Raw genomic sequence first — 9,676 nt, 5'->3', positions numbered from 1 at the left:
GGCAATCATGGTCGCAACTCAAGACGGGTCAGAAAGTAGCGCGTGCCACAGTGCAATCGACTCGAACTTTGCTCATCTTGGGCGGTGGAGCGCTGACATTTGTTCTAGTCTATGCGCTTACCAGCGAGCTATTTGCCAAGAACAGCCCCACTGTCATCTACGCGGACGCTTGCAGACGTGTCCAGAACAGCGCGGCGATTGCAAACCATCTTTTGACACCGTACCGTTTCCGCACATCACCCACTGCTGAAAGTGGATCGAGCGACTTTTCACCTCTAAATCCTCCTTCGGTGAAAAACAGAAGACGATCGAGGTCAGTGCCTTCGGTGACGTTGACCGACCAATACACTGGCGAGGAGAAGATGCTGCTTCGCTTCTGGATCGGAGCAAGAGAGAAAGGAGAAGATTGGTCCATCTTGGATACTGCACGCTACGAGATCGTGGAAGCGGGCAAGTGGCTGGCTCGCAAGGTGACGGAAGGCGGTGAATGGCTGGGCGAGCAGCTCGGTGTCGATCTTGGCTCAAACGACGCTATGGGTGGCGAGAAGGACGGAACCGGTGCAGTTGCGACTAGCTCGGACAGCTCGTCCTCTGCTGCCAACGCATCAGCAAACAATGTGCTGAGTCGAACATGGAGCTCAGCTCTAGGCGGCATCACGAGCCTGGTGCGAAACTCAACGGAAGCCATCACATCGACGCTCACCTCGGCTGCTTCGCCAAAAACACATCGAACTTCCGAGCCAGGGACGTGGTCTACGGGTGAGGTACACGCCGAGCTGGTCAAAGATCAAGACGGTACTCTACAGTATCGTACGCTGTTTGTCGATATTCCCAACTCGCAAGCGTTGATGCGCCAGCGTGTCTGGATCGTACGTCACCCGGGTGACGTGCAGAGGTGATGACAGTTTGTCGCGATGAAACCAACTTGCCTTACAACATCTGGTGGAAGTTTGTCGTCTCGTGTCTGGTATCCGCGACACCATTCATGATTACTGAAGTGGGTGTTTTACAAGAAAGATGATATGACAGTCGTGAGTCATTCGTGATACTTCCTATCCACGATCTCTCTCTCTCTCTGTGCGATCCAAAACCGAGGAAAATCACAACAGTAAAAAGGGCACAAAAATCGGTTACATTTTCGTTTGGCTCCCAGGATGATGCAAAAATGCTTCTTAAGCGCATCCCAGACGAGGCGCAATGTGTACTACATGTGCAGTGTGTCGATGATTGACCACGGCTGCGCGTATCGACTGCTCGGATCTGCATGGTACGAGAGAAGCGAGGCAAGTAGATCGCCCAGATCAACACGCTGTTGAAGACGTTGGTGATGTGTCAATCCACATAACCGAACACAGTAACGCGATTGCGAAGGGGGCTGTAGCTGCTAAGCTGGCCATTCTTGGTATAGTGCTGCCTGCTACTCGACGCTGGGTCTCGTTTCAAGTGGCGTCTGGATCGACTCTTTTCTTTTCTTTTTTCGCCTCGGCTGACAGTCGCACCAAACACAAGTCAAAGGCCTAGTTACGCGAGCTAGTGGCCTTGCTCTGAGCACCCCGACCCGCAAAACTGGTGCGATGCCACCAGGTAACAAAGAGACAAGACCGACGTAGAGACACACTACTGCATGCCAAACGGCGGGATCCGAGCGGTACACGGAGCACCGCTGTGGGCCTGCGGGACGATCATCAAACTGTGATAGATTAGCGTGAAGTCGGTTCGGGTTCGGCAACACAAGACATGAGCTCGGCGAATCAGGTTCATTGCGAGCCAAGGTGGTCATCGCAAGAACTATCGAAGCAGAGCGGCGCATAGCTTGTACTGGTGTTCTGGTGGTTGCGTGTGTGTGTTGGTTTCACAGGTGTGGCACTGAGCGAGCTGACATGTCACAAAATACGCTTTGCGCCCCGCTTGGATTTTTTATAGGGGCACCAGAGCAGCGGACACGTACTTCTGTACTGCCTGCTTGCTCATGCACGTCGAAATGCGCAAGGACAGGCATGCATGCCACACCTGAAACCCCTGCACGCTGTCATATCCCCTCGTGCCATTCACGATTCCCACGGCGTCTTGCTTTGCACCGTGTTGGACAAGTTGTTGTTCTTGCGTCGTAGACCTGTTGGTCAGTATCCTGACACCGAGAGTGGGCTTCTTTGGGCTTGGACGTCACAGTAGATGCTAGACGTCGCCCCCTATGTCCAATCGCGCTGAAGGGGCCGTGTAACGAAAGTAGGACAACGAACAGAGACGTTTCTGGACTGGAGCCACGAGCAGCTAGCTGTCATGTGCAATTGTGATCCCTGACTGCGTTTTCGGGCCCTTTCAGAGTGTATGCGCTAAATCAACCCCAACTGCGGCAAGACGATAGCTGCTGTTCGAGGTGTCTACTGGCTCGCATTTGTTCTTGCATCTCAAGCACGATCATGGCTCTGCGGCAGCTTTCCACTCGCTTGGCCTTATGCCGCCGAAATGTTTCAATGCCGATTTTGCCGTTCAATACAGATTGTCCAACACACGTCGAGACTCTGGGCGGTCCGCGCGATGTCGAGCACTTGCACAGCTGGACACGCGTGGAACAGGTACGAGACAACATCCATGAATCATGTTGCTGCCTTGTCGATCGCTCTGGTTTGGAGCTCATGTTAACGCTCTGGTGCTCTGATATTGCGCCGCCGCTGAGGATGGTCAGTCCATCTCGCCCATCCGACTTCGTGTCGACACTTCCCCGCAAGCTCAACCCTGACTATACGAGCTACTTTGAACCTGCCATGTTCTCCTGTTCTCCTGCGCCTGTTGATACAAACCATCGTTACGACCTCCATTCATTCTCTCCCCTCTCCACTCGCTCCACTCGTTCCACTCGTCTCCCGCTCACGGTTTCCCCCCTCTTCCTGCCTTCCACCTCGTCGTATTCCTGTTTCTGAGCAGCTTGCACCCCTCCGGCCACATTCGTTCTTCTCCCGTCTCACGTCTACACGACAAACACCTGACAGCCTGACAGTTAGCTTTTGATCCGACAACTATGGTTCGAATCACGTTTTTCAGCGCCGTGATGGCCAGCGTAGCACTTGCCGCCATTGGTGCTGCTGCCACCGAAGCTGACATAACCAAACCTGTCAAGGTTCAGTCGCTGGATAAGCCTGTGTCGGAGGATCTTGACGACGCAGGAAACCCGATGCAGTACATCAACAGTGTTTTTGGCGACGAAGATGATGACGACTACACTCCGGAGCAGCTCGAGCAGCGTTCCAACATGCGACGATCTAAGCATCACCACAAGCACTCGCACAAGCACAAGTCGCCCGCCCACTCGCGCAAGATGTTCAGCGTGGGCCCGCTCGACAGCGATTCTCTGTGGAGCAAAAACGTGCAGATCACGTGGTATGCGTCTCATGATCTGAAAAACCCTCAGTGCGGTAACGGCGGTGGCAGCTGGCAGCCCGAGAATAGCTCGCACATCGGCGCTGTCGTCAAAGGCTGGACGGACGGTCCGCAGTGTGGCGAGTTCGTAAAGCTGTGCAACAAGGACGCCAACAACCACTGTGTTCAGGTTAGGGTCATTGACAAATGCGCCGGGTGCGGAGAGAACCATGTCGACTTGACCAAGTCGGCGTTCAAGAAACTCAGTCCCAGCGGTACTTTGACCGAAGGCCGCATTCATGGCCTTCAAATGTATCACAGCTCCAAGCCAAACCCTTGGGATCTCGCGCTGTTCGGCCCCAAGCTGCTTCAGGCTTGATGGCCGTGATATTGCGCACGAGCACCGATACACGAGCATCGAGCTTCAATCGATGCCGAGTACCAGCGTTTGGCGTATTACATCCTGGCGTCTTTCTTGGTCTTGAAGAGAGCGTCGCGTCGCGCCCCTTTTGCGTTCTACGCCGTCATCCTCTGCGCCTTTGTTGAACCAGAAACCCATGATTCGCCTTTTCTTTCTTAATTGCTCGTATATCGTTCCGCTTTCGTCACTCTCACCCTATGCATCGATGTAGACTTGACTCACAGGCTCAGGAACACCAGTGTGCCCCTGACGTCCTCGTTCGAGACTCTTGTATACCTTCAGCTTCTTTCGCATGCTGTCTCCAGGGAGACTCGCACCTTTGTTCGTTCGTACTTTACCTGGATAATTCCTATGAAATTCAGCTGATGGTTATTTGCTTGATTATGACCAGTGCTGTAGAGACAGCGCCAGGTTCGGTTTGCCAGCCAAGCGTCGAGGTGTTGCTCCGACACGCGCTGCTTCAGCCTTCTTCGCCATACCTAGGTCGGCAGGACCACAGACCATCAGGCTCCCACACCTGACGTATGCATGTGCAATTGAGTCAAGATCAAAAGATGCTGATTTTTTGACCCTGCTTCCAGCTTCTGTCGTTCAGAGAACTGTCCTGGCCGAATCCGGGCTAATACGAAACTCGAAGGCGCTAACGACACATGAAATTCTTGGACTTGCGATACAAATACACGGTGGATTGCGGATTGCGGATTGCGGATTGCGATTGATGATGAGAGATGCAGATGCAGGTGAGGAAAAGGATGACGGGACTTGCTGGAATCCTGCAAGCTGTCAACGTCTCCACCACCATAGAAAGACCTGTTGGGAGAGGATAGAATGAGCACATTGTGAAGGATCCATCAGCCATCGAGCTGCGCGATCAATTCGAATGGCAAAAAGCGACGACAAACTTACAAACAGCCAAGTGACGAATAAGAGAAAGAGCATCATATTGCAGAACCAAGTACCCTGTCTTTTGGCCATCTTATTCATCCTATTAAAGGTACCACCCAAGAACGCAGAAGTGGTTTCGAATGCCTCTCCCAAGACGCCTAGGTCTTTGGTGGATTCTCGTACCTCGGTGCCGATGTTCAAAGTGATCTCCTTCAACATAGATACTCGGGCGGTAAGGCCGTCTAGCCGCTGATCATTTTGTTCTTCCAAGTCTTCGGCCGTGCGTGTTGCTGAATATGCTGAAGCAGCACGACCAAAGATACCATCGCCATAGGAAGACGAGCTAGCAGGTGGTGCTGGCTCCTTTTTGGGTGCACCGACAAAGTCGGAGCTACGGTAGGAGGAGGAAGCGTTCAAAGTCGAAGTGGAGGCGTAAGGATTCGAGTCGTATGGCGAAGAGGAGCGGTAGGCGGACAGAGAAGATGAGGTGGGGTAAGCTCCTCCTGCTAGAAGAGCGTGTCGGTCGGTAGCGCCTGCGCGACGGTTCATGATGGCTGCTCCTGCCTTGCGCCTGCGTCGCCGCTACTGCCTGCTCGGATGGATAGAGCTAAGAGGGGAAAGAGGCAGGGAAAGCGGAAGCGTCTGGCGTGTGCTACATTCACGATTGCAATAATCACGATGCGTGAATCGTGAATGCGGCACTCGGAGTTGCAGTTACGAGTCGACGTGTCCAGCAACGTCTGCATAAGTTAGTCCACAAGTGGATTGTGAAAGCATGACATAATCGCAACTGTTCTCTTGCTGAACTTTTTTAGCACAAATCTGTACGGTGTAACATTCCAGAGCGAAAAGACCGCGAAAGCATCGGACGAAAACGGAGCAGCTTGAGGGGACTTGACCTACAGACGAGACGTCTTCACGCTTGTTGGACTTGTCATTGCGAGCAGCGAGCGACTCACGACTAGGCTTGAAGTTGTGTGTCGAATGTCAAGGTAGCGAGGTGACCGACCCGCACGCTCGGTTCTCGGAGCTATTTGCTAACCGGCTTGCCCATTCGTGATTCACTCGGCACGGCTACTTTGGATGACGACTAGAGCAAACACCACGGCTCGCAGCGGGCCCCCGCATTCTCGTTGTTAGCACTAGGCGGTCGACATTATGAGCGTCTGCACGATGCGCCTTGCGCCGATTCAATGGCCAGCATAAGCTTGACATCTGACGTCTTACTGTAACTCTCATCACAGATACATTGTCAAAGGGCTTCTGTGGAAGAACAATTGTGAGGACTGGTTCGAGTACAACAGTGAGCTGTGAGCGAGCAGATGGCAAGCTGATCGACAAGCACTCAAAGGTGAAAATAGGAGCATGACGGTGCCCGACCGGCCAGTCCGTTGCAAGAGCCGGTTGATCCGAACAAAGGGGGCAGGGCGAAAATCCAAACAAGTCATGAGTTACACCGTGCACCGTCCACTATGCGCATGAAATTTGGCCTTTCGTGTTTGGCTGACTTAGCTGGCTTGGCCCACATGCAATGACGAATTTTGGGGCGGAGAACTCTGTTGCTTGGACCATGCTGCGGAGCGCTCGTTCGTCTGCGAGAAGTGCTCCCGTGAGCTCTGTAAGGGCCCAAGTCGACTTAACCAGCACATGGTTGTCGAGGTGGCAACGCCGATGCTGCACGAAGAGCGTTGGAGCATTGGCAGTGCGGTTGTTGCTAGTCAGCCGTAATCACGAACAAAGCATTTGATTCTTCCGAGAGGGACGACTCGGGCGTGAAATCCGATAATCGATTCGTGATTGAAAGGGCAAAAAGAAGAAACGGCTGCTGACTCTCGGCGTTGAATAGACAACTCACATGTTCCATCTTGCTCGCTGGTTTTGCACTTGGGCTCTGCCCAGCTAACAGTCACGAGCTGCGTTTCAAAATGAGCCTTGCGACCAGTTACCAAGGCACATTTGACAGATGACCCAATGCTTAGAGTCGTCGAGAATCACGATGAATCGCAGACTGTGTGACTTGCTGGTGTAGAACCAACCTCTTTGGCGGTTCAATAGGCACTGTTGGGGATCACGGATGGTTGGATCTATTGATTCACGATTCACGATTGTTATGCGACATTGGCGTGAATTCTAGTTTTTGAATTTCTTTTTCTTCTGAATCACGAATCACGAATCACGAATCGCCTCGACCGATCTGGTTTGCAATGCACGACGGTGAGAGCCCAGTCACGAGTGCCAGCTCTCTCTTCTTGTCGGTCGGCTCCCGCTCTGTATTCGCTGGATTTTCAACAATCACAACCACAATCACAATCACGAATGGAACAAACGGTTCTTGACGATGGCACGATAGCGGCACGATGGCACCCTTGTCGCCTCGTCACCCACGACTTGACTCGCGTGTTGTTGGTCTTGTTCTTCTTGTTCTGCTCTTGTCGAGCCTTCTGACGACCGGTTGATCTGCCTGCAAGCCGTTGCTCAGCCTCTCTCGCTTTCCACCTTCCGATTGTCTCGTGCCTTTTTTGTTTTTTGTTTTTTGTTTTTTTTTCTCAAGTTGCTCTCCAGCACAGACAGACAGAGAGCTTCGGAGTTTTTCGCCTGTTCTGGATCCAAACGTCGTCGCATTCAGCTGTGACCGCACAAGATTCACGATTCACGATTCACGATTCACGATTCACGATTCACGAATGTGATTCAGTGGATAGACTTTCGATTGGCTCGCTCGTGATCTCACTTGAGCCGTGCCCCCCGACACCATCTCAGTGATCTCCTTAGCCTCGCCCTTCCTTCCTTCTTTCTTCCTCCACCATCCTTCACTTGGCCCCATCACTTTTTTCCACGCACAAGATGTTGTCGCTCACCGTCCCCCGCCTCGCTCTCCGCGCTGCTGCCCCCTCCCGCCAGTTCGCTGCTGCTGCCGGCGTTGGTGCTGTCCGATTCGCCTCCACCAAGTCCCTCAAGGATGCCGTCGCCGAAATCATCCCTGCCAAGCAGGAGCAGCTCAAGAAGCTCAAGGCTGAGCACGGCGAGTCCAAACTCGGCGAGATCCAGCTGCAGCACCTCCTCGGTGGTATGCGTGGTCTCAAGGTCATGCTCTGGGAGGGCTCCGTTCTCGACTCTGAGACCGGTATCACCTTCCACGGCAAGTCCATCCCCGACTCTCAGAAGGTCCTCCCCACCGCCGCTGACCTTGGCCTCAACGGTAACGAGATCCGTAAGTATTCAATGTAGCTGACTGAATCGTGCCTTTTGTGCGGTTTTCGGGCCATCGCCTCGCTCCTATTGCGAGAGCTCTCGCAAGAGTCGATTCTACTGCGAGTGGTGTGATGGCGAATTTTCTAGAGAAAACGAACAACGATTTGCTGACGTTTGCTGCTACCTGATCTGCTTCTAACGCTTCACAATGATTCCTGCGGCGTATCGCAATATCACTCCTTCTCGTGGACAGTTCCCGAGTCCATGCTCTGGCTCCTTTTGACCGGCAACGTCCCCTCCAAGGACGAGGTCAAGGGCCTCTCGGCTGAGCTCGCTGCCAAGGGTGCTCTCCCCGCCCATGTCGAGAAGATCATCGACTCGTTCCCCAAGACGCTTCACCCCATGACCCAGTTCGCCGCTGCTGTTGCTGCCCTCAACCACGACAGCAAGTTCGCTGCCGCCTACGCCAAGGGTATCAAGAAGACCGAGTACTGGGCCCCCGTCCTCGAGGACTCGATCGACCTCATCGCCAAGCTCCCCGCCGTTGCCGCTCGTATCTACTACAACGTCTTCGGCCGTGGTGACGGCAAGCAGGCTATCGACTCGAACCTCGACCTGATCGGCAACTACTCCAACATGATCGGCTACGGTGACAACCAGGGTATGACCGACTACCTCCGTCTCTACATTGCCATCCACGGTGACCACGAGGGTGGAAACGTCTCGGCGCACACGGCGCACTTGGTCGGTTCGGCGCTCTCGGACCCTTACCTCTCCTACTCGGCTGCCCTTCTCGGTCTCGCCGGTCCGCTGCACGGTCTTGCCAACCAGGAGGTTCTCGGCTGGGCGCTTTCCATGCAGGAGGCTGTAGGCGAGAACGCGTCGGAGGAGCAGATCAAGGAGTACCTCTGGTCTACCCTCAAGTCCGGCCGTGTTGTTCCTGGTTACGGTCACGCCGTTCTCCGTCAGCCCGACCCGCGTTTCACGGCTCTCAGCAAGTTCTGCGACACGCGCCCCGAGCTCCGCGACAGCTCGATCGTCAAGCTCGTCCAGAAGGTCAGCCAGGTCGCGCCTGGCGTCCTCAAGGAGCACGGCAAGACCAAGAACCCGTTCCCCAACGTCGACGCCGCTTCCGGTTGCGTTCTGTACCAGTACGGCCTCACCGAGTTCACCTACTACACGGTCATCTTCGGTATCTCGCGTGCCATCGGTGCGCTTCCCCAGCTCGTTGCCGACCGATACCTCGGCATGCCCATCGAGCGTCCCAAGTCCATGTCCATGGACTCGCTCGAGGCTTTCCTCAAGAAGTAATCGCCTCGAAAATGCATCCAGAACCTTGGCAGTCGCAGCTGTCGACCCTAGTCCCTCTAGAGGTTTCTCCCAACAGTTGTGCGCTTCTCACGCTTACGCTTTGTAATGTCGATACTGTCGCTTGCCCCATATTAAAAAGATGATTCCAAACCACGCATGCCCACCCTTCTTGTGACCGTCACCAAGAGTCTCTGCAATGTGTGGTCGTGGGTGGTGCAAAGTGTGAACGAGTGCTCCGAGGAGCGGTGCAGATGGCAGAAGCCACGTCGGTTGATGCGGGAAGAGCAAAGGGCGGATTTCCCGCGCGGTAAGAAGAAACCCGGCGATAAGATCGGTCACAGCGGAGCTGAGACGCGTCGAGTCCAACACTGCGTAGCCCAAAAAAAAAAGATACACCATGTCGAAGCGATAGCGGGACATTGATACGTTGCTTTCGAACCACGATTGCGGCGATCGACGAGGATAGCTCAACAGCGCGATCACGCGAACACGCAAGATAGCCCAACGACG

At 54.1% G+C, this 9,676-nt stretch overlaps 4 protein-coding genes across 4 annotated transcripts in view; 3 read left to right on the top strand and 1 right to left on the bottom strand.

Annotated features, from left to right (window-relative positions):
- The window catches only part of UMAG_15073 (uncharacterized protein), a gene marked incomplete at both ends in the record, with an annotated part of 1,406 nt that extends 507 nt beyond the window's left edge, over positions 1-899 (top strand). Inside the window, one exon of the mRNA XM_011389844.1 lies at positions 3-899. Within this exon, the coding sequence (XP_011388146.1) occupies positions 3-899 (897 nt within the window). The remainder of the gene's footprint in view (positions 1-2) is intronic.
- A 2,120-nt stretch (positions 900-3,019) lies between these two features.
- On the top strand, positions 3,020-3,736 carry UMAG_11886 (uncharacterized protein; the record flags this gene model as incomplete). Its single annotated transcript, XM_011389804.1, has 1 exon — positions 3,020-3,736. One exon carries the CDS (start codon positions 3,020-3,022, stop codon positions 3,734-3,736), a length of 717 nt encoding a protein of 238 aa, XP_011388106.1.
- An 825-nt stretch (positions 3,737-4,561) lies between these two features.
- UMAG_01628 (uncharacterized protein) lies at positions 4,562-5,212 on the bottom strand (the record flags this gene model as incomplete). Its single annotated transcript, XM_011389318.1, has 2 exons — positions 4,562-4,588; positions 4,685-5,212. 2 exons carry the CDS (start codon positions 5,210-5,212, stop codon positions 4,562-4,564), a joined length of 555 nt encoding a protein of 184 aa, XP_011387620.1.
- A 2,295-nt stretch (positions 5,213-7,507) lies between these two features.
- Positions 7,508-9,166, top strand: UMAG_01627 (putative citrate (Si)-synthase CIT1; the record flags this gene model as incomplete). Its single annotated transcript, XM_011389317.1, has 2 exons — positions 7,508-7,874; positions 8,109-9,166. The coding sequence occupies 2 exons, from the start codon at positions 7,508-7,510 to the stop codon at positions 9,164-9,166; spliced, it is 1,425 nt and encodes a 474-aa protein (XP_011387619.1).
- Between the last annotated feature and the right edge of the window lie 510 nt (positions 9,167-9,676).

This window comes from Mycosarcoma maydis, chromosome 3 (genome assembly GCF_000328475.2).
Source record: "Mycosarcoma maydis chromosome 3, whole genome shotgun sequence".
Classification (NCBI taxonomy): domain Eukaryota; kingdom Fungi; phylum Basidiomycota; class Ustilaginomycetes; order Ustilaginales; genus Mycosarcoma; species Mycosarcoma maydis.
This window is presented reverse-complemented; position numbering and strand designations above follow the sequence as displayed.